The sequence below is a fragment of the Callorhinus ursinus genome, unplaced genomic scaffold (genome assembly GCF_003265705.2).
Source record: "Callorhinus ursinus isolate GAN/ISIS: 27379988/994484 unplaced genomic scaffold, GSC_fseal_2.0 scaffold23, whole genome shotgun sequence".
Classification (NCBI taxonomy): Eukaryota; Metazoa; Chordata; class Mammalia; order Carnivora; family Otariidae; genus Callorhinus; species Callorhinus ursinus.
In genome coordinates this window covers 21,405,545-21,430,489 of record NW_027397085.1, presented here as the reverse complement: position 1 = coordinate 21,430,489, position 24,945 = coordinate 21,405,545, and the positions used below count along the sequence as shown (strand labels likewise).

Genomic DNA, 24,945 nt, shown 5'->3' with positions numbered 1-24,945 from the left:
AGGTGACAAAAACACTAATTCAAAGGAATACCATGCACCCTTATGCTTACTGCAGCATTATTTACAAGAGCCAAACTATGGAAGCAGCCCAAGAGTCCAATGTGGTAGATGAATGGACAAAGAAGATGTGGTATATATGTACAATGGAATATTACTCAGCCATAAAAAGGAATGAAATATTGCCACTTGCACCAACACGGATGGATCTAGAGAGCATAATGCTAAGTGAAATAAGTCAGTCAGAGAAAGACAAACACTGTGTGATTTCACTCATATGTGGAATTTTAGGAACAAAACAAATGAACAAAGGAAAAAGAGAGACAAGCCAAGAAACAGTCTTAGCTTTAGAGAAGAAACTGATGGTTACCCGAGGGGAGGGGGGCCGGGGGATGGGGAAAATAGGTGATGGGGGTGAGGAGCACACTTACCTTGATGAGCACTGAGTAGGAATTTTGAATCACGAAATTGCATACGTGAAAGTGAATAGAACAGTGTATGCTAACTACCGTGGGATAAAAAGGGAAAAAAGGGGGGGGGGCTGTGAGGATTTAATAAGAGCTTCTCTTCCAGCCACTTTTAATCTGTCATTGGCTTTCTCCCCATGCTGATTATTGTGTATGGAAGTAACTTTAGACAGTATGGAATTGGACTGGAGTCTGTTCTCTTTTGACTGTCTAGAAATAAAGGCATAAATAAGATGCATTCTTTCTAAAACATTAGGCCTATCACTTTTCTGGGACCAGACATTAATTAGGGGGGTTAACACCAGTAGAACCAGCAACCTGGCATCTAATCTTTGATCATTTTCATGAAAGCTTAAAATGTCTTATAAAGAGACATGGCTTATGAAATGGATTAGTATCACAATGGGACTTCATGCTTTCTAGGTACCTCCTGTATGCTTGAAGATTCAAAATGTCATCACAGCGTTCTAGGCAAGGTTAAACTAGGGAGAAATCCCTGTGTTATGTTAGTAGGTTGGCTCAAGATTAAATCTTGGACTTGCAAATAAATCCTGGTCATTTTTTGACACCCCTGTGGTACATAATATAGAACTGTGCCTCATGTAATAAGTGTGAGGAAATCCTTGTTTTGGTTCTATCAGTTTGAAACTTAAGAGAAAACTTAACAGAAGTGTCTTTCAAGTTATTTTGACGACGACCTGTGAAAAAATATATATGCCAAAAAATTTTATCATGATACAATCCATATCTACCTACACACATATGTAAAACCAAAACGAAGTTTCAGAAGCAACACTATTCTTCCTACATTTGAGACATTTCTGTGATTGTTTTCTGACCTATTCTACTTTGTTTAAATTTTGGATGCTTCTCATACCACCCAATTTATTTCATAACTCATTAATGGGGCTTGACCCCATTTGAAAAACAGTTCCCCAGAAGACCCTCATGCTCACACTGCTCATATTTACAAGAAGCAGCCGTTTTGAGGTCCTTGTGCATCTTTACAGCTAGGTTGATTTATTTGCTGAGAAGCAACTATGTGGAAATCACTGTGTGAGGCTCTGTGGGAAGTGTAGAGTTTTGCTTTCAACTACCTCAAGCCAGGAACCTTCTGAGTTGCTAAGAAACCAGGATGAACAAAAGGACCTATTATCTCTGCCCTCACTGAGTTTATAATCTAGCGGATTAAAGAAACTCGAACTGCAGGAATTTCAGGAAATAAGTCATCCACTTGACTTTATTAGCACTGTCTGGGTGGAAGGTATGTTTTTCTTATCTAGGAGTGTCAGTCCTGTTTCTCTAGGACCAGATCTCTCCGTAATCATTAGTGTTCAGTGATGCTCCTCCTGACCTTGCCACTTATGTGAAATCCATTGTTATATGCTCTTAGATCCCCACGACTTCTCTCTTTACATTTAGCAGGAGTTTTAATTGTCCATTAAGTTATGACTATTTCATCTATAAGTGTGTCTCTCTATCTGGAGCCCTTACTAAACTACAGGCTCCAAAAAGGTAGAGATCCATTTTTACTTTGCTATTACTATATCCCCCAGTACTAAGCACTGTGATAGAGTAAGAAGCATTTAAGAAATATTTATTGAATAAATGAATGGGTATCCTAAGGTCATCTGGAATGTTGTCTTAAACAAGGTACTCTGGTTTTGCCTAATCTTTATTATTTATTAGCAACTAAAAAACAACTGATAATCCTTCACATTGTTCTTTCTGTTTGTTTTGCAGTCAACTTTGACCACTTTGAAATTTTGCGAGCCATTGGGAAAGGCAGTTTTGGGAAGGTGAGAACCAAAATGATTAACCACCAGCAGGGTCATGTAGCTCAGGGAACAGAGTCTGAGAATGTTCAGATTATTTCAGTTACTGGGACCACAAGGAATGATAATTCAGAGAGGTTTTTATAAAATTGTCACTAGAGTTTGAGGTGTGTGATGTAATGGATACCTATTGTTCTCAGAATTATTTCATTGTCATGCCCATTTACTCTCACTAGATTTTAAGACTTTCTCTCCACTCTAAAATTTTGGTCTCAGTTGCCAATTGTACCCATACCTTCGGTAACACTTATCCTGTCAATGTAAAAGTTAATTCTTTTTTTTTTTTTTTAAGATTCTATTTATTTAAGAGAGAGAGAGAGCATGGGCAGGGGGAGGGGCAAAGTGTGAGGAAAAAGTAGGCTCCCCACTGAGCGGGGAACCTAACAGTGGGGCTTGACTCCAGGACCCCAGGATCATGCCCTGAGCTGAAGGCAGATGCTTAACCGACTGAGCCACCCAGGCACCCCAAGAGTTAACTCTTTTTATGTGGAAAAGATATCTGTTTTTCCTCTAGTTATACCATGTTTTTATTTTCAAAAATCGACCATGAAAGATAGATCCAGCCTAATTTTTTTGCAAGAAACTTCTGGATTCAAATCCTGATCATTAGTTCCTTGGTAGAGACATACTTTGAGAGTATTTCTTATTTCATATTCAACTTGGATTTTAAAATCATCTGCTGCCCACTTTATCAGACATCTAGAACCTCTAAAAGAATTTCAAAAACACGGACATCATATTTAGTGCTTTCCCAGTGCTTTAAGTCCCTTTAGGTTCTATCAACTACTGTGTAAAGAGAAATTCTTGGCGCAGTGTTGTTCGGCTCGGCAGTTTAGCCATGCCCATATCAGTCACTCAAAGCAGAATAGCATGTCATTGGCTGTTGGACGATTCCTGACAAGGAAGCAGCTATTTTCTCCAACATGCTGTCTAAACAAAACCCAAAGAGCGAAAAACAGGCAGGCTTGCTTGAGAAAACAGAGATTCACGAACTGACCTGGTACAGGGGAAGAAAATGAAATTTTCTACTCTGAAATCAGAGCTAAGCAGCAACGTCAGCATCAGAGAATTTGCAAGTGGTGAGGCCTCCAGGCCATGCTTTTAAGAACCTCCTGTCCTGTCTCCCACCGCCGTGATCTGTCAACTCCCTGACCACTTTCTCATTCTGGTTTGCGCCATTAGGTCTGCATCGTGCAGAAGAATGATACTAAGAAGATGTACGCAATGAAATACATGAACAAACAAAAGTGCGTGGAGCGCAATGAAGTGAGAAATGTCTTCAAGGAACTCCAGATCATGCAGGGTCTGGAGCATCCTTTCCTGGTTAATTTGTGGTAAGTGTTTTACGGGATTCTGAATGGAGTCATTCCTACCTTCACCCCCAAACACTGTTCCCTAAATCCATCTTGATTTCCAGGTGTGCATTTGCAAAATCTTCGGTAGGCTCTTCCTCAAGGGCTTTGGTTCTTCTTGATTTCTTTGGCTTTAAATGAAACAAATTGTTGTTTTATTGTCACGAATAAATACTGCTTGTTTTGTTTTTGTTTTTGTTTTTGTTTTTTGTCACAGTTCCCCTGGTCCTTGAGGACCATATATTTTTTAAAACATGGCAGCTAAATTGGCTGACAAAGAATGAGTTCAGGTGTCTTGTCATTTGTTAGATAATGTTTCCCCCATTAATTGTGGGGTAGGGACATTGGGTACTAAGTAGGTCATCAACTGCTGAGGGGAGGTTGATCTTGAGAACTTGTACAAAAAAGCACTTGCTCTCTACAATGACTGGCAGTAGACATGGATTCCTTGTAGCGTCCTTCTGGAGTGGCCACCTACATATACCTGGGAGTTGGAAAAGGACACGTGCTGCCTTTCTCACCAAATAGCTTCTAACAGAGCTGGAGCTAACTCAGATCAGTGGCTAGACATTAGGTAACTGTGATCTCCTCCCAAAGTCAGGATCATAATCCAAGGCTTAGAAAATGGCTAGAAGCTAGCTGTGTCTCTTACTCCCTGCTCTTTTCTTACGCGTGGAGGTCTGTATGTGGCTCTCTCGTATTCCTCTACACTTTAATGCATCCATTATGTTAAGGGCCTATTCTTAAAGCTAATTCAGTGTGACTGTTACTTAAATATGCATACCAAGCAGTTTCTACTCGAAAAGGCAAAAAAAAAAAAAAGAAAGAAAGTCTTTATTCAGAGAATACTAATGGAAAAATAATTGGAATGTCACTGTGTAAGTTTAGGGACATTTCTCTGGAGGAGTTAATGCATACAACCTGTCTCCCTCCATCCTTAATTAATACAGTTCACTTAATATACACTTTGCTCCAAGACTGCACCCCATAGTTGAAAAGATGGTTCTGTGTGACCTGGAAATGGGTCCCTTTGGTTCGCGCCCTCCTCAGACACAGTGGAGTCTAATTCTGGCCCACGCTCGGCGTCTTTAATCAGTAGCTCAGAGTGGCCTGTTCACCGTGCTGCCACGCAGCGTTACATGGATATAGCTCTTTCTTCCCCACATTTAGCAATCACCAGATTGCCTTTTTCCCCCCTCTCTCCACCCTGACAATGACGAGGTGCTCTCAATTCACATCCTCCCTTTGTTCAAAGTCACATTTTCCTTCTTCCAAAGTTCAGCCAACTAATTCTCTCCTTTTAAGACCAGGAACCCTTCAAAAGGACATAGCATTTCCCCCTTTCTTGCCGGTCCCTCATCACTGAATAAGCAAAATGGATTTCAGTCCCTTCCCATTTTTATTTATTCTGTTTTTTTGTGGGGTGGGTGTTAGGAGACTTGAAGCTGGCCAAAGTTTACTGATTTTGCCATTTGCTAACTTGGTGTCAATGCAGGCAACACTCTGTCCTCCATGCATGCGGACTTGGTGATAACATGACATAGAGCCTAGCCTTCCCTCTCACACCGAACCTCACAGGACAGTGGACACCATTAATAGTGATGGAGGAGAGAGAAGAAATCTGTCCCACCTTAATTCTAGTACCACATTCAGAACTGTAAACTGAGGGGGGGCATTCTTCAAGTAGAGCAGAAAACTTTCAGTCTTTCAAATCCTGAGATAAAAATTGTCAGAAAGCATATTTATTCCAAGGCTTTCTGCCTTAGTAAGTACAACATAGGAAATGTAAGTGACTCTCCAACTATTAAGCACCTTGTGATACTTCTGGAGGTGGGACCTGTGAGCAATACTCATCATTTTTTGTAAGATTTATTTATTTGATAGAGCACAAGCAGGTGAAGGAGGAGAGGGAGGGAAGAGGAGGAAGCCGACTCCCCACTGAGCAGGGAGCCTGATGCGGGGCTCGATCCCAGGACCCTGAGATCATGACCTGAGCTGAAGGCAGCCGCATAAGTGACTGAGCCACCCAGGCGCCCCTGTCTTTGACATTTTTAAGTCACATGGTTATAAGACGGGGTTAATGTGTGTAACTTGGGGGTTGTTTTTATGAACAAAATGAGATACAGTGCTATGCCCAGCACAGAGCAGACATAATATAAATGGGAGTTCTTTCCCTTCCTTGCTCCATGAACGTGTAGCATTCTGAACATGTCCGTCACTCTGCTGGGCCACTGTGGGCTATGCCAGACACAAATTCCGGAGGTGCTCAGCCTGAAAACATCACAGGAAGTTAGTAAATGGTGGGCGAGGGCCAAGTCTTCAACTCATTCTCTGTAAGAGCTCACGTTTGTTTTGATTTCCACCCTCATTCTGCAAATCAAAGAACAAAGATTCAGAGATTCCCCCATTATGTACAATTTAATCAGCATTTTGTGTCTTAGGTTTCACTCGTTTTATCTTTACATCCCCAAAGCTTCAGGAGCCAATTTTCTTAAGAAGCACCATATGATTAATAATGTAACAGCAATCCTTTTTAATTCCTGTGTACCCCTTGTGTAGTCTATTGTACTGGTAAGCTACGTAGGCCTCTCAGTATTGCTTTCAGTAGTCTTCTTGTGGATACTCAAAATGCCGCTAACCCCTAAGGATGTGTTCAGAAAATTCTGGTTTTCAGGCTGAGGAAAAACACAAACTGTTTCTTTTAAGCAGGTTTTACACTAATGTTAAGAAGTTGGTGTGTGTGTGTGTAGAGAGGTATAACTACATACATATGTGATATGTGAAAACTATACACATGGCAGTCAACTTGAAGAACAGAAAAATCACATAGAAAAATGAAAATTCTCCAATAATGCTACCACCTTGAAACAACCACTTCCAACATGTTGGTGTGTACTTGCCAGAAAATGTCTGCATCTGGTTTTCTGCTTTTAATCACATTCATTCTCTCATTCATGGATATATTTACCGAGCAACACAAACAAGGTAGAATTAGTGTTGCCGGATAAAATACAGGACGCCCAGTTAGATTTGAATTTTAGAAAAATAACCAGTCATTTTTAGGATATGTCCCAAATATTACACAGCACCTATTTTATCTGGAAATTATTCATTTTCCAAATTTCTAATGTAAGTGGGCACCTTGTATTTTTATTTAGTAAATTTGGCAAACCTAATTGTAACACAAACTTAGAATAGGGGGATGCAGTGGTGAGCAGTAGTGGACAGAGCCCCTGATCGACCCCATATTTCCAGTAACTGTGAGAGGCTCATATTAATCAAAGGATATAATAAATGTATCCACTCTGAGAAGTGCATGAAGGACTAAGTAGAACAGGAGTGTGTGTGTGTGTGTGTGTGTGTGTGTGTGTGTGTCCTTGTCTGGGGCAGCAGAATTAAGGGTGAAAACACATTTTGAGTTAAAATTCAACCTTCCCAGCCTCCGCAGACCTGACCCCACTCGGGAACACAGTGGTCGGACGTAGGCTGCGTTATAAGGCGAAGGCTGCCTGACAGGGCTGGCGTCCAGGAAAAGCAAATAAAATCTTCCTGCGAGTCCCTCCCTGAGGGCTGCTCACAAAGCCCTGGCAGCCCAGAGCCTGCAAACAAATGGGCCCCAGTGCTGCCCAGCAGAGCCCTGTTCCCCAGGTAGCTTTTGTCAGTTGAGACTAAGCCGTTAGCTGCACAAGCTCCGCTCCTCGGGGCACCACGCTGCCCTCTCCCTTGTCTCTTGTTCTGGGAACAGAAGGGGCCCATGTGTGGTTTCAGGAAATGAGAAGACAAGACCGTCTGTTTTAAGTGGAAAGGACCACCTGTATCGGGACTGTGAAAAGGGGGTCCTGTCAGAGAGCTTAGCATGGCCGAATAAATAGAAATCAACCTCCATTTTGGAGGACTCTGCACCAGTGTTTCTCCACAGAATCAGGAACTGTGAGAACTCAGGGTAGCCTCCAGAGCCACTGAATCAAAAAGAGCTTCCCTGCCAATGGAATTCTGTTACTTAAGAGTTTTGCCTATATTGTCTCATTTACTCATCCTAACGAGTTAGGTGGATAGGGATTATTAGTCCGATTTTACACCAGAGAAACAGAGGCTCAGAGAGGCTGAGTCATTTTCCCAGCGCCACACAGCCAGGAACTGACGGAGCCAGGACTTAAGCCCAGGCATTCTGGCTGCAGAAATCCTGCATTTCCTGCTACACTATCCCATCCCCTATGGACATCTTGTAGGACTCTCTTACAAATTAGGAGGGAAATGTAATTTATTTTCTTTATTGCCTTTTACATCCCACAAGAATACAAAGTCCATGAGGCAGGTATGTTTGTATATTTTGTTTGCTGCTCCCACAGTAATGCCTTGTACACACTGTAAGGGTTCAACAATCTCTGCTGAATGAATGAATGAATGAATGAATAATGGAGTTGGTGATGGCACCAGGCTTCAGGTTTTGCTCTTTCCCCAGTCTACCACTGCCACTTCTGCACACTCACAAACATCCCCTCATTTACTCAGGCCCACTCCAGGTTCTTGGCAGGCCCTGAAGTGAGAGGGACATGAGTTTGAATCCTTGCTTCACCACTTGGTAACTGTGAATTGACCAAATTACACTGTGTATTTGCTTGGCTTCCTCCTCCATAATTGGGGATAACAGCAATACCCAGGGCAGAAGGTATTACTAGGAATAAGAATATATTTATAAAACACCTCACACATAGTAGATGCTTAATAAATGAGGACTTATGGGGCACCTGGGTGGCTCAGTTGGTTAAACGGCTGCCTTCAGCTCAGGTCATGCTTCTGCTTCTGCTTCTGCCCCTCCCCCTGCTTGTGCGCGCTCTCTCTCTCTCTCTCTCTCTCTCTCTCGCTCTCTCATTATTTATCACTCTGACAAATAAAATCTTTAAAAAAAATAAATGAGGACTTAAAACAAAAACTCAGTGAGGCCCCACCCCAAATGGAATGTCCCCTCAGCCCCAGAGCAGATCCCTGGGTAGACATGTGCCTGTGCGTGTGAGCTGGCCTGGCCATTACAAAGTCTTTGGGTTTGTTTAAAAAATTAATTAATTTTTTAAAATATAAATACATATTTTTATATGAAATACAGGAATGCAGACATTCTAAAGAAAATGATACCTATATTAATTACATTAGGCAGAAATAACTACCGTATTAGATTCCTATGGCCATAAATGACCATAAACTTAGTGGCTTAAAACAACGCGAATTGGAGTGCTTGGGGTTAAAGCTATTTTCACAAAAGCTACTCCTTTTGTCCTGCAAGTTCACAAACAGACAAAACCAATCAGAACAATGATTACCTACAGGATGCAGGGTTTAACGAGATGTAGCGTGTGGGAAACTTTGGGAATGGCTGAAATACTCTGCTTTCATGATTGTGGTGCTGTCTGTATCAGGGCATAGATTTGCAAATATTCATTAATTCTACATTTAATATCTGTGCATTTCACTGTAAATAAATTTTACTGATTTCATAGTAGAAGAATATGAAACAACGTAAGAACCACGAACTCAGTATTGTACACTTCTGGAGGTCAGAAGCGCAAAATCAGTCTCATTCGGCTGAAAGGAAGCTGTCCTCGAGGCTATGTTCCTTCTGGAGGTCTAGGGAAGAATGTTTTCTTACCTTTTCCTGCTTCTCAAGGCTACCTGCATTCCTTGGTTCAAGGCGCCTTCCTCCACCTGCAAAGCCAACCACACAGCTTCTTCCAACCTCTGACTCCCAACTCTCTGGCTCTCTCGTCCATCTTTGAAGGGCCCATCTGATTACATTGGGCCTCCCTCTTGACCAAATTCTAGCCAGCTCTTCTGAACCATCTTCTTGCCTAGGCCTCAACCTTGGTCCATAAACACTTGAACAAAACACTAACATCGTTTATTAACAGCTTGGGGCCACATCCCTAGGATGACATTAGCTCCCCTAAACTGCCTGCCTGAGAAAATGCAAGGCTGCCAAGAGAATTTACTGTTTGTTCCAGCTAACACCTGAAGACAGGGCCCCTCTCCGGGCCTCTGTGGGAGGGGAGGGCCCTAACTTTGGTAAGTGCCAGTTAACAAACCCAGATGAGTTTCCCATAGACCAACCCCATTCTGGGCTCTTTGTCACTTTCACCCTGATGACTCCCAGGTCCTGGCTTGTGCCCTCTCCATCCTCCCCGTCAAACACCCTGTCACTTCTGTACACATCAAAGCGGGTCACACTATGGGATTCCTATTACAATAGTATATTATTAACTAAAATCTGCTCTTCTTATCTTAGTGTCCAGCTGTGTTAATCTTAGGAAGAGATGTGATTAAGTTAAGGATTTTTAGAAGGGGAGGTTATCCCGAATGATCCAGTGCCATCATTGGAAGAAGTTGTCCTTGGGTATGGCCCTGAGGAGCTTGGAAAAGTGGAAAACAATGGACAGCAGTCCCCAAAGAACTTAGCAGAGAACAGTGTTAATTGTGTGGCCTGTACATAGTAATGGCTGCACACATGGTAACTGACTGACTGATGGTCAGTTCCCTAATAGGAAACTGAGTCTTGATAATGCAGGCATTCGCTCATTCATTTACTCATCAATATTGCAAAGAATTCCTTCCTTGCAAACACAGGAAGCTATTAGAAAATTTAGGCTAGAAAGAAGTTCTTTGGGACAACATGCAGTAGCTTACAGCCTCGGACGTACAGCTGAAGAAGCAGGTCTCGAGAAAGCGAGGGACAAAGGCAGTTCTGGGAATCTAGGTAGCAGAAACTAATGGACAGGCACTTATAGCTACCTCAGCTGGGAGGAATCAGCTCCCACCAATTTTCTAACCTTGTGCACCCTCTCAAGTTTCAAAGTCCTGGGAGAGAGTCCAGGGGCCTTGCTCAGAAAACATGCCTGCCCCTTGGCTAGAAGAAAGAGTAAAATAACTCATGACTCCCAGACTGTTGACCTAAGCCACTTGGTGAATGATTGTGTCATTCACTAAGATGGGGAGATCCAAGGAGGATCAGATTCATTGTGAAAATCAAGAAATCTCTTTTAGCTGTGTTCATTTTGAGCTGCCTCTCAGTCAGCCAAATAGAGCTGCTACATAGGTGGTAAGTCTAAAGCTCAGAAGAGAAATCCAAGGTCCAAGGAGAAGGCCAACAAAACACAAATATGGGAAAAATTGGCTTGTAGATGCTATTTAGACCAGGGACTTGAACAGAGCATCTCTGGAGAGAAGTTAAAAAGCTGGAAGAAAAGGGCCAAGGGCTAAAGACCTAGAGCACCCTTATAGTTCTGATAGAGGAGGAAGACTCAGGGAACTAGACAAAGAAGCAACAGCCTGGAAGCTAACCAACAAGCTAGGGGCAGACCAGGCAATGGCGGCATCCTAGAATCTAGAGGCTGTTTCACAAAGGAAGGTATGCAAACCATTGCAAGTGCTGTGGAGGGGTCAGGAATAAGGAGACACCTGATTGCGAAATTGGACTTGGGAAGATACAAATATTGTGACCTTGATAAGAGCCAGGTCCAAATGATAGGACAAAGGATCAAAGAGACAGTCTTGAGGAGAACACAGGAAGCAAGCAACGGTATTTTTGGAGGGTGGGGTGCAAAATGGTTTTGTTGTGTTGTGAGATTCATCCATATTGTCATGGGTAGTGATAATGTATTATCATTTCTCTCTCATATTCCATTGTATGAATATCCCATGACTTATTTATACATCTTTCTACTGATGGATATTTGGGTTATTTCCCGTGTGAGACTCTTATAGTCCTGCTATTAACATTCTTGTTTGTATCTTCTGGTAAGCAAAAGTCCATATATCTGGGGATGTAAACGTAGGAATTAAGTCATTGGATCCTAGCATTTATGTAGGTTTAGCTGGTATACAGTTTTCCAAAGCAGTTGTACCAGTTTATATGCATATCAGCAATGTCTGAGAATTCAGTTTGCTGTAAAAACCTCACCAACATTGGGTATTGTCAGTTTCTTTACATAGGCATTCCACTAAAGGTATAATGACTTCTCACTGTGGTTTTAATTTGAATTTCCCTGGTGACTTATGAGTTTGGGTACATTTTTATATGATTGTTGGTCATTTGAAATCCTCCTTTGTGAAGTGCATAAGTCTTGTACATCTTTCTTATAGTTTTTTTTCCTCATTGGTCCATTTTTGAATATAAATTATTTCCCCTCTGTGACTTACTTTATACTCCACAAAGATGTTATTTTTTTTTAGCCCTCAAAAAGCTTGAATTTAAGTGTGGTATAGTTATCCATCTTTTCCCTTATGGGTATTGCCTTCTGTGTCCTATTTAGGAAATCTTTGCACATAGGAAGATGAAAATATTCCACCCTATTTCCTAGTAGCATTGCTGTTTTAGTTTTTACATGTAGGTCTGTAATCCAGGGTCAAGATTCACTTTTTCCCCGTATGGAAATCAAATTAACCCAGCGCCATTCACTGAAAAGTTTCTCCTTTTCTTTTTTTTTATATTATTTTTTTTAAAGATTTTTATTTATTTACTTGAGAGAGAGAATGAGATAGAGAGAGAGAGAGAGAGCATGAGAGGGGAGAGGGTCAGAGGGAGAAGCGGACTCCCCGCCGAGCAGGGAGCCCGACGCGGGACTCGATCCCGGGACTCCAGGATCATGACCTGAGCCGAAGGCAGTTGCTTAACCAACTGAGCCACCCAGGTGCCCCAAAGTTTCTCCTTTTCTTACTGCACCACATTAACACATTTGCAGAGAGTCAGACTACCAAACGTGTGGATTTGCAGACTTCGTTCTGTTGATCTCCTTGTGTGCATTTACACACGTATCACACTACCTAAATTACTGTAGCTTTCTACCAGTAACAGAATTCAGTAACATAATTCTTCTGAATTATCTTAACTGTAGTTGGCCCTTTGCAATTCCATATAAATTTCACAATCAGCTTGTTAACTTGATTTTCAAGCTACTGGTATTTGTAGTGGCTTACACTGAAACTAAGTCAGAGAGAATTAAGGTCTTTTTAAAATAGTAAGCTTTTCCAATGCATGAATTTTATATATATCTTCCTGTATATTTAGGTATCCCTTAATTTCTCTCTTTGGTCTCACTTTTGAGATCTAGCATATCGATCTTTAGATTTATTCCTAGGTATTTAATATTTTTGATGTGATGACAAATGGTAATTACTTATCCAAATGTTATTCTCTAATAGTTTGTTGCTTGTTGAGCAAAATACAGTTGATTTTTAATATTGACTTTGTGTCCAGTGAACTTGCTAAATTCTCTGATTATTTCTACTGGTTGGCCTGTAGATTATTTTGGATTTTCAATATTTGTAATCATGTTATTAACTAATAATAACAGTTTTACTTTTTCCTTTCCAATGTTGATACCTTTTATATTCATGCTTACTGCATTTGCATTGAGAACATAGTTGAATATGGTAGACGTCCTCATCTGTTCTGATTTCATGGGGAAGTTTTTCAAGATTTCAAGATTTCATATGATGTTTGCTTTTGGCTCTTTGTAGATATCCCTTATCACAGTAAGAAAGTTTTCCTTCAGTCCTAGTTTGCTGGAAGTTTTTATTATGAATGGGTATTATATTTTGTCAAATGTGTTTTCTTTTTTCTTGAGATTGTTTCTATTATGTGGTGAAGTAAATTAATGGATTTGCAAATCTTATAATCAGCTTCTTAAAATAAACCCTACTTGGTCCTGTTCTATTAAAATAAATGCTAGTTGGTCATGTTCTATTATCTTTTTTGTACATATCATCAGATAGTGCAATACAGATTTTGAACATTTATTTTATATATTTTCTTATTTATATATTATGGCTATTTATAAATATGTTATGTATTTTCTTATATATTATTTGTCGATATCATTGTTAAATATATTTTTAAATTTTAATTATTAAATATATATGTTTTTTAGATGTACATATGCAAGTTTGAATGCAAAGAGTAGGAGCCCATTGAGAAGAAAGAATCGGTCACGTGGGACAGAATGGGGAGGACTGCCAGAGTGAGCCCCTGCAGGTGGCAAGATGGCCATGGCTAGGGACTCAGGTGATGAGCTGGCCTCAGGGCGAAGTGGGGCAGTGCTTTCACGTACTAGGAGAGAAGGCAGAGTATGTAAGCGCACAGAGTCGCAAGCCGGTGGATGTGTTGGTGGGCAGATGAAGGAGTTCTCATGCCAGTCCCACCGTGACACCTGAGGTCATCAACCGAGAACGAGGAGTGGGCATAGTCCAGGAAACTGTGGGGAGAGAAGCTGCTGGGTGAAGGAATGTATGAAACTAATTGAGAATTAGAATAGGATTTTCTATTTTTTTTAAGGTTTTATTTATTTATTTCAGAGAGAGAGAGAGCAAGAGCAGGCAGGAGAGGGAGAAGTAGGCTCCCCACTGAGCAGGGAGCCCGATGTGGGGCTCCATCCCAGGAACCTGGAATCATCACCTGAGCTGAAGGCTGATGCTTAGCTGACTGAGCCACCCAGGCGCCCTAGAATAGGATTTTCTAAGTATCTATGTGCGACCTGTGGTTATAAATGTAAAGTGAATCCAGTCAGCACAACTTTGTGTTTTTTTCTTCTGAGAGTGCCCGTGATAGATGTTAGTTTGTTGCTGTTTTAATCCAGGTATGTTTAATCAGGACTGAAGTTCTAAGTGGGGGAGATATCCTCACCATACCAAAGCTTGACGAATTGAAAAGTCTATTTTCCAGAAGTAGACTTCAGAAGTAGATTGCTGGAGGGTACTTAAGGAAATCATGCATCTGTAGAGTCACTTTCTCAGACAGCTAGTATTTTTGAGGACTTATTTTTGAGGGGGTATGCTCAAATGCTGCATACATCATCCTATATATCTTCATATACTAGACTCTATAAAATAGGAATTAGTATGTGTCCCCTTATAAAGATGAGTCAGCTGAAGATGAGAGGTTTGAGTCTTTGCCCAAACCACAAAACCAGAAAGTGATGGTAAATCTGGATTCCAAATCCCACCCTTCCAAATTCTCTAAGACCTTCAGTGTTAGCTTATATTTTATTAGAATGTTGCTTATATAGGCATCACTACTTCTAAAACTCTAAAGCCAAACTTTTAAAAATTATATACAACTGTAAAATCAATAAAAATTTTTAAAGAGCCATTTAACCTGATAAACAATAATATTTGTAGTGGAACAAAATCACGTTATAACTGAATATCCTCCAGGTTGAGATAAAACATAATGCTCCTCCCTGCTTCCCTGGAAGAGTTCCAACCACTGGATATCAGAAATAGAGATGGACAGAAAAGCCCCAGGAGTTGAGTGTCAGAGGCAGAAATATCAAAATATGTCTGAAGATGCGGTTGGTCTGGTTAGACTATAACCACTAGTCAGGTGAAGGAAGTGCGGAGCCTGACAAATGGCGAAACTAAAAGGAGGGCATGCAGGACACAAGGAAGAAGCTCTTTGTTGGGCAGCAGTGCTGGGAAGCCCTCCCCTGACCCCGGAATTCGGAGACTTAGGGAACCTGGTCGGTAAGGAAGCATTTCTGGCTAGACAGGCAGAGGGTAGATCATACCCTGTGCCCAGATGAACTTTTTGTCTCTCCACTTCATCCTCTCTGGAGAAATAGCCAATCAAGATGTGTGACTCAGCACCTCTTGGACCTCTTAGCAGCCTAGGGACCTCCCAGCCACTCTCTGGATCACAAGTGGCCATTTGCGATCCCATCAGTGATCCAAAGTCGTCCCACTCGAATGTCTCTCTGCAGTTGGTCTCTAATTCCCAGGAAGCACAAAAAATTTTAACCTCTAACACTTTTTTCCTCTGGATGCCTGATAAGTTCTCTGGGTAAGAGTCTGACTTAATTGTTCTTCATTATCATCTGAGCTTGTGTCTTGGCTTTTGCTTTTATGTAAGTAGCAAGATGGTGTTATTCCCCTTTGTCTGCTTACTGGCTGTGTTATTCTCTGAGGTAATTGTCTCAAGAGATTCTGTAGAAAATAATAACAGCCAAAATTTCCCCAGAGAAGCTTCATAAATAACATCTCCAGAGCCAGTACAGATGAGCTGGCAGATCACAAAATTGCATTCAGATCTTTGTCCAGAGAAAGGTCAGGGCTTGGGGAAAATCAACTACTGCATCAGAACATCGGGAAAACAGTCAGCAAGCTGTTATGTGTGATTTTTAAAAATCACCCAGTCTTTTTCATTGTGTAAATTGTATTTTGCTCATTTTATTGGAGGCTGTAGTCCATGACTCCAAGCAGGAAGGTACCTGTCTTACATTGTCTAAGGTTTCCTGACCTCTCCCCCTCCCCTCCCCCCCCATCAATCAACAGTAGGTCCTCTGTCAGCTTCTATCCTGGTGTCCTGCACTTTTCTTTCACGGCCTCTAGCACATTTTATAACTACATATTTGTCGTACAAATATTTATTTCTATTTCCTCCTGGGTTCCTGAGTTTCCTTCTTTAGCTTCAGCACCTCGTACAAGTAAATATACAATAAATATGTGTAAAATGGCCACTGACTAAACAATTGTTCATTAGGTACCGAGCTATATGCCAGGGGTCGCTGATGGAAACAGAGATGAGAAAACACAAATTTCTCAAATTGTCCAGCCAAATGAGAAATTCAGGCAAAAAAAAAAAAATTCTAATGGTTATAATGCAATATAATACAATGCAACCATTTACAGCTAAGTTTCTGGAGTGTTCTATAAAGAAATGGCAGACTGCTGGGGAAGTGCAGAGAGGGAAGCACAGAGGGTAACATTTAATTTATGTCTGGCTAGAAGAGGTCAGGAAATTCTAAGGTGTAGGGGAGATAAACCCAGACTCTTTAGGTCTCCTGAGATGTACATAGAAGTTTCTTGTGGCTAAAAAGGAAGTTTTCATGAACAATTATTATAACTATTTTAAGGTAGTTCCCTCAAATTCATTCCAACTACTGCTAAAAAGATCTACATAAATTCTCAATTATCCGTGTTGATGAATTTTGGATATGTGGGTGTTTAACCTAAATACACTGTACACACAAGATGGACAAGAGTGGATGAGATCATTTCTGCGTGTTTTGATGAGGGCATGGAAGGTGTGTTTTTCTTCCTCGAAGAACTTTATAAGACTACTTATGAGACCAGGAAAGATCACTTCATAAGTTTCAAATCTTCTTCCTCTCCTGCTTGGTTTTTCTGAAGTTGAAAACTTCTGGAAGTTTGATAACACACTCTAGAGAGAGAATATGAAGAAATAGGCTCTCTCATCTATCGCTGCTGAGAACTCAAAATGATAAACACCCTCTGCAGAGATAAATTTGGCAATATAGAGCAAACATAACATCGGCCTTACCCTTTTTTTAAAAAAAAAATTATCTTAGCAAACCCACTCCTAGCAATTTACCCTGAAGTTGTTCTGTCCAGAATACAAAAAGACATTTGCAAAATTTTTTTCAGTTGCACTATCAGTGAGAGCAAGAAACTGGAAACAACCCAAATGTCCTCCAATAGGCAAAAACTTGATGAAACATGTGCCATCCATAAATGCAACTCTATGCAGCTGAGAGAGGGACTGGGAAATAGCTCTAGCTACTATTGAGGTCTACACTCCAGAATATACTGTTAAGTGGAAAAAGCAATGTGGCCTCAAATTCATCTGCAGATTCTATACAATCTCTATCAAAATCCCAGTTGGCTTCCTTGCAAAAATTGACAAGCTGACCTGAAAACTTACATAGAAATTTAAAGTATTTGAAATCTAAGAAATTCAAGGGAATTGCTAAAACAGTCTTGAAAAAGAAGAATAAAATTGGAGGGCTCACACTTCACAATTCCAAAACTTACTCCAAATCTTGGTAATCAAGACAGTGTGGTGCTGGCATAAAGTCAGTCATGGGACAGAACTGAGCATCTAAAAATAAACTCACATTTACAGTCAGTTAACTTTTGACCAGGGTGCTAAGACAATTCTGTGGGAAAATGTCTTTCTAACAAATGGTGTCGGGACAACTAGATATCCAAATGCATAGAATGAAGTTGGATCCCTACCTCACATTCTACACAAAAATGAACTCAAAATGGATGGTAGACCTAAATGTAAGAGCTAAGACTATAAAACTCTTTTTAACAAAAATAGGTGTTAATCTTTGTGACCTTAGACTAGGCAATGGTTTCTTGGAAACCAGAAGCACAGTTAACACAAAAGGGAAAAAAACAGATAAATTAGACCCCATCAAAATGAAAAACATTTGTCCTTCAAAGACAACATCAAGAAAGTGAAAAGACTATCCACAGGTTGGGAGAGAATATCTGCAAATTATGTATCTGATAAGGGACTTGCATCTAGAATATATACAGAACTCCTGCAATTCAATAACAAAAAAGAGAAATAACTTGATTTAAAAATGGACAAAGTGTCTAAAGAGATATTTTTTCCAAAGAAGATAAACAAATGACCAATAAGCCCATGAAAATGTGTTCAACATTGTTAGACACTAGGGAAATGCACATTAAAACCAAAATGATATACCACTTCACACTGATTGGAAAGGCTACTGTTTTTTTTAAATAGAAAATAAAAGGTGTTGGTAAGGTTGTGAAGAAAATGGAGCCATTGGGCATTGCCAGTAGGAATGTAAAATGGTGAAGCCACTGTGGAGTACATTTTGGTGCTTCCTGAAAAAGTTAAATGTAGAATTACCATACAATCCAGGAATTCCACTTCTAAGCATGTACTAAAATAATTGAAAGCAGGGACTCAAACAGTTACTTGTACACCCATGTTCATAGCAACATTATTACAACAATCAAAAGGTAGGAACAAGACATATATCCATCAACAGATGGGTGGATCAACAAAACATGGCATATGCATCCACTTGAATCTTATTCAGCCTAAAACAGAGTGAAATTCTGGCACATGCTACAATATGAATGAACCTTGAAAACATTATGGTAAGGGAGATAAGCCAAATACAAAAGGAGAAACATGGTATGATTCCGCTTAGACAAGGTGCCTAGAATACACCAATTCATAGAGACAGAAAATAGAGGTGTGTGGAGAAGGAAGAATGAGGGGTTATTTAATGGGTACAGGGTCTGTATGGGATGAAGAAAAATTCTGGAGTACACAGTGGTGATGTTTGCACAACAGTGTCAATGCATTTAATGTCACTGAAGTATACACTTAAAGAGGTTAAAATGATAAATTTTATACTATATATATTTTACTGCAATAAAAATATTTTCAAAAAAGTTTTAATGAAGAGATGGAGGGATTACAAGAAATAGAGATAGAATCTCGAGTTTTCTCAATATACCTTGTTTTGCAGATTTCACTTTGAAAACATAAATATTTTACATAACTATAAAACAGAATTAAATTTTAAAAAGAATTCCAAAAAATGCAACATAAAATGAAACAAGTTAACCTAAGTATATATCCAGTTTGTGGCCTCACCACACAGAAATGTTCTATTCCAAGTAACCTTCAAGCAATAACTTTACTGTACATCATTGGTGAAATATAGCTCAATGACAAAAAAGAATAGCAAAAACATCTTAAAGTGTTTGTAGTAATGGTGTTGTAGGAGGTAGTGTTCATGTTGCAATTCTGAGAGTGTTTTTTTATATATGATGGGATAAAGCAAACAACGAAGGATTATTTGGTGAACCCTCCTTGAGAGATCTCAAAATCCCTGAGAACCAAGATTTTCAGTAAGGGAGAAAGGAATCACTGGTATTACACTGATGAGATTAAGAATTTCTGTTGTCTTGAATGTCAATAGAAAGTATCATTAAGATCTTCCAATGTATTTACATTAGGTTACATTTGAGTGTTCCTGTACACATTATACATTGTATCTATACCAAATATCTCCTTCTGTTCCTAGCTCTCTCCATTGAAAAGACCTAGTAACAGTGACAACACTTCTATCACTCAAATAGTTTGGAGGAGGAATCCTACGAAATAGCCAGGAGTATTTTTTCATATCAGGAGATCAAAAAGCCATCAAAGCCTACTAGGGTTGCATCAAAATAACACATGATCCACTTGACTGTGTATCTACTGGCCAAAGAATGGGCATTATGAACGGAACATCAATAAGGGGGATAACATCAAAACTGTGAGTTTATTATGTCTAAAAAAAATAAAACTTGTTGCTTGCTTTCAGAGGCTTCTGTGAAACCAAGTCATTTTGAAAAATGATAAATAAAAGGAAGATGTAAGCATTGGTTTTACCTTTCTTATGTGAACTCTGTGTCAGAGTAACCAAAGAACTGGTCAACCATTTTCACTTTCTAAAAGTACTCCAACTAAAATATAAATTAGAAATGATAGAATTCAAATATCACAACCCCTAAGGAATTCTTGGAGATAGCCATTCAGGAGATTAATAGCTGGTAACACCTTGAAAAGACAGACTTATTTCTTATATACCTTCTGATCAAAGTACACAACACCAATAGCCAAACTGTGGAAGGGGCCAAGATGCCCTTCAGCAGATAAATGGATAAAGAAGATGTGGTCCATATATACAATGGAATACTACTCAGCCATCAGAGAGGATGAATACCCACCATTTGCATCAACATGGATGGGACTGGAGGGGATTATGCTAAGTGAAGTAAGTCAAGCAAAGAAAGACAATTATCATATGGTTTCACTCATCAGTGGAACATAAGGAATAGCAGGGAGGACCACAGGGGAAGGGAGGGAAATCGGAAGGGGGACAAATCAGAGAGGAAGATGAAACCATGAGAGACCCTGGACTCTGGGAAACAAACTGAGGGTTACAGAAGGGAGGGGGTGGGAGTTGGGGTAACTGGGTGATGGGTATTAAGGAGGGCATGTGTGGTGATGAACACTGGGTGCTATATGCAACTAATGAATCGTTGAACACTACATCAAAAACTAATGATGTACTTTATGTTGGCTAACTGAACATAATAATAAAAAACGTACACAACACCACCTATGAAGAGGTCTTGCTCCCCAAAAATCAAACCTGAATCTGAACAAGCCGTGGGATCCAACCACCAATTTTCATGAAGAACAGAAAGTTGTGGAACATGGAGAAAGACATGACAGGAAGGCAGTCAACAAAATTCAGACTACAGAAATGCTACAGCAAAAATGACTTTGCTTCTTCAACAAAAAATTACTAGGACAAAAAGAGCCAGTCAGGGAAGCTATAGAATAAAAAAGATTTAAAGGCACACAAACCAAGGACAAAGTATGGACCTTGTTTGAATCCATTTATAGGACCTAAATATTCTATAAAAGTTTTTTTTAAGTAACATTTCTAGAACAATTAGGGAAATGTTAACATTGAATAACTGATAAAAACTACTAGTTTGGGTATTTTATATAGATCAGGAGCTGACTCAAATGGGTTAGTTCCTTTCCTGATGAGATGACATCTTTTTTTTCCTTTTTTTTTTCTTTTTCGATTGAAATGTATTTGACATATAACGTTGTGCAAATTTAAGGTGTACAACATGTTAATTTGATACATTTGTATAGCGTACTATGATTACCATTGTGGCGATAATCAGCACCTCTATCTTGTTGTGTAATGATCCTTTCTTTTTAGTGGTTAGAATCATTATGTTCTAGCTCTTACAAATTTGATGATTATAATACTGTAGTCTATATCCACTTGACCATGAAGTAGATCTCTAGGGCTTATTTACTATTTGTTGCAAGGAGACAACATAATTAGACATATGAGGGTAGAAGGAAATATTTTTGTTATATTTATTAGGCCTTTTAAATATAAAAATATAATTAAAAAGTAAAATGTAAATAAAATGTAAAATAAAATATAAATAAAAATAAAATCACTTATAATCCTACCATTTGGATAACTAGTTATTATATTTTCAGAAAATTATGCATATATCAGCATATGCGTATAATTATTTATTTTCCTTTTGTGGTTGTGCGTGTATATATACTTTTGAAATATATCCTTTTCTTAAGATTTATTTATTTATTTCAGAGCGAGAGAGCACAGGGTTAGGGAGGAAAGGGCAGAGGGAGAGGGAGAGAGGGAATCTCAAGCAGACTCCCCACTGAGCGCAAAGCCCATGCACAGGGCTCGATCTCACCACCCTGAGATCAGGACCTGAGCCAAAACCAAGAGTTAGATGCTTTAACCAACTGAGCCACCCAGGCACCCCTGAAATATATCCTTTTTATGTACACTAAACATCTACCCTATAATACATATTGTAGTATACCATTGCTCTTTCCCTCGCCTTGTCTTCATAATATCTTAGAAATCTTTTCATATCAGAATGTAGATCTGCCTCATTTTTTTTAAATTGTTGTACTGTGAATTTACCATAATTTATTTACATGCTCCCCTATTGCGTGCAAATTATTTTTTATTTTATGTGATATAATGAGTCTCCTTGTAAGTACATCTTGTTATAATTTTTCAAGTGTATCCATAGTGAAAGTTCCTGGCAATAAAATTACAGGGTCAAAAACCATGTGGGCTTTTTTGGTTTTGTTTCATTTTGTTTTTGAAGAGATATTTCTGAGGTGTCTTCAAAGGCGTTTTCACCAAATTACTCTCCATCAGAGCATAAGAGAGCGCCCATTTCTCCATATCCTCACCAACCGTGCTCTCATCAAACCTTATGGAAGTGTTCTCACTTGGATACATTAAGGAATAGAAGGCATACGTGCTTATTTGGATTGTAAATTCTCCCCCTCTAAATTTATAGCAGAGCGAATTTAGACTGTTGTCTCAAGTTGGTTCCAGTGTTATCCAAACCATTTATCTTTCTTTACCTCAGCTTGTCATTCATGCTGTGGCATTTCAGTTAAATACACACACACACACACACACACACACACACAACAACAACAGCTGGGTATAGTTTTTGTAAACTATTGAAATCAGACTTTTGCAAACCTTGGGTTTTCTGTGTTGTCATGGCAAATGAATTAGGTGAAATAATACTGTGGTTTTTTATGTATTTCACATTGGATGTACTTTGGAAAATTACTACAGAGCCACGAGAGGAGCAATATGATGGCCACTGCTCCAAAGGCAGGTTTTAAAATTCAGATCTGAACTTAACAGTTGGAACAGTATACCCTAACCTCCTCTTGACCCATTCCTGAGGGATCTCTTCTCACAAGAGGTAGTGCCTTTCCTAAACTGTGAAAAGCCTGCTGTGAGCACACCCTTTTCAGAGTCTGAAAAACACAGATTAATTGTTCTAACCTTTGAGTGCATAGGACAACATTGGTTCTTTTTTTTTTCTTGTAATCTTTTTATTTTTTTTATTATTATGTTAATCACCATACATTACATCATTAGTTTTTGATGTAGTGTTTCATGACTCCATTGTTTGTGCGTTAACACCCAGTGCTCCATGCAGAACGTGCCCTCCTTAATACCCATCACCAGGCTAACCCATCCTCCCACCCCCCTCCCCTCTAGAACCCTCAGTTGGTTTTTCAGAGTCCATCGTCTCTCGTGGACAACATTGGTTCTTAAAAATTCTTCTATGGATGCCTGGCTGGCTGATGATCGGAAATGTCCCACCATTGGAATGAGAATACCCTAGAGGCATACAAACTGAATTTTGGGAGTTGACTCGAAGGGCATTTAAATAACTATCCTATTCCCTGGCAGGATTTTATTATAAGCTTTGGATGCTTTTTGTTTTATGAACTATATTGGTCACTGCTCATACAGCATGTATGTTAACTGTGTGGATTTAGATGCAGTCCTGCTTCCACAACTTCCTAACATATGATTCTTGAACAAATATATAACCTGTCTACACCATAATCCTTTCTTTCCCTATTCACTGTCATTTTTTAAAAAAGAACAACTTTATTGAGGTGTATTTTACATGTCATAAAATTCACCCATTTCAAGGGAACAATTCAATGATTTTATGGAGTGGTGCAGTAATTGATATAAATCAATTTATGGATATTTTCATCCTTTCAATAAGATTGCTTTTACCCATTAAGAGTTAATCCCCATTCCCACCCTGAGTCCCAGGCAACTACTAATCTAGTTTCTGTATCTCTACTTTTGCTTTTTTCTGGCAATTTCATATAGATTAAATTATAAATAAGTCATCTCTTATGTCTGGCTTCTTTTCAAGTAGCTTAATGTTTATGAGGTTCATCCATGTTGTAGTCTGTGCTAGTAGATCATTCCTCTTTTAGTGCTGAATAGTATTCCACTGTATGAATGTATCACATTTTGTTCATTCACCAGTTAACGGACATTTAGCCTTTCTTCAGTTTTTGGCAGTTCTGAATAATGCTGCAATGAATGTTTGTGTACAAGTCTTTGCATGGAAATATGTTTTTATTTCTCTGGGTTAGGCAGCTAGGTGAAATGGTAATATTATGTTTAACTTTTTGAGAGACTCACAAACCGTTTTCCAAAGTGATTGCACCATTTACTTTTTCACCCGCAGTGTATCAGAGTTCCCTTTTCTCAGCATCCTAAACTAACACTTACCACCTCTTATTTATTATAGCCATTCCGATACGTGTGACATTTATGATTTTAATTTCCACTTTTCTAATTCCTAATGATGCTGCCCGTCTTTTCATCTGTATTCTCCTTAGGGAAATATCTATTTGTAGCTCGGTCCATTGTTTGTTTGGGTTGTCTTATTATTGAGTTGTAATAGTCCTTTGTAAATTCTGGATATAATTCCTTATTGAGTATATTTTTTGCAAATATTTTTCCCCGGTCTGCTACCTGCCTTTTCATTCTCTTAATGGTGCCTTTTGAGGTGCAAAAGTTTTGAATTTTGATAATGTCTAATTCATCAATTTTTTAATGGAGTTTGCTTTCGTATTGTATCTAGGAATCTTTTGCCTCTTGTTATGTCTCAAAGATTTTATCCTATGTTTTATTCTAAACATTTTATTGTATTTGCACTTACATTTATGTCTAGGACCCATTTGAGTTAACTGTTTTATACGGTGTGGTCTAATTTCATCATTTTTGGAAGTGGATAGCTAACTGTCTCAGCATCATTTGTTAAACCAACTCTCCTTTCCCAGCACCTTTGCCAAAAATCAAGTGACTATGAAGCTTTATCTCTGGACTCTTAATTCTCTTCCACTGATACATAGGTCAATATGCCAATACCACACTGTCTTAATAACTATAGCTTTATAGGACATGTAGAAATTGGAAAGTCAAAGTCTTATTTTCTTCCTCTTCAAAATTATTTTGGTTATTCTAGATGTTTTGCATTTCCTTGTAAATTTTAGGAGCTGCCTGTCAACTTATGCAAAAGCAAAAAGCCTGTTGGGAATTTGAT

General features: G+C 39.2%; 1 protein-coding gene across 2 annotated transcripts in view; it reads left to right on the top strand.

Moving 5' to 3' along the window:
• The window catches only part of STK32A (serine/threonine kinase 32A), a 129,928-nt gene that overhangs the window by 34,784 nt on the left and 70,199 nt on the right, over positions 1 to 24,945 (top strand). For both annotated transcript variants that reach the window (XM_025892420.2, XM_073905551.1), the window contains exons 3-4: positions 2,208 to 2,263; positions 3,482 to 3,633. In XM_025892420.2, the coding sequence (XP_025748205.2) occupies positions 2,208 to 2,263; positions 3,482 to 3,633 (208 nt within the window). The remainder of the gene's footprint in view (positions 1 to 2,207; positions 2,264 to 3,481; positions 3,634 to 24,945) is intronic.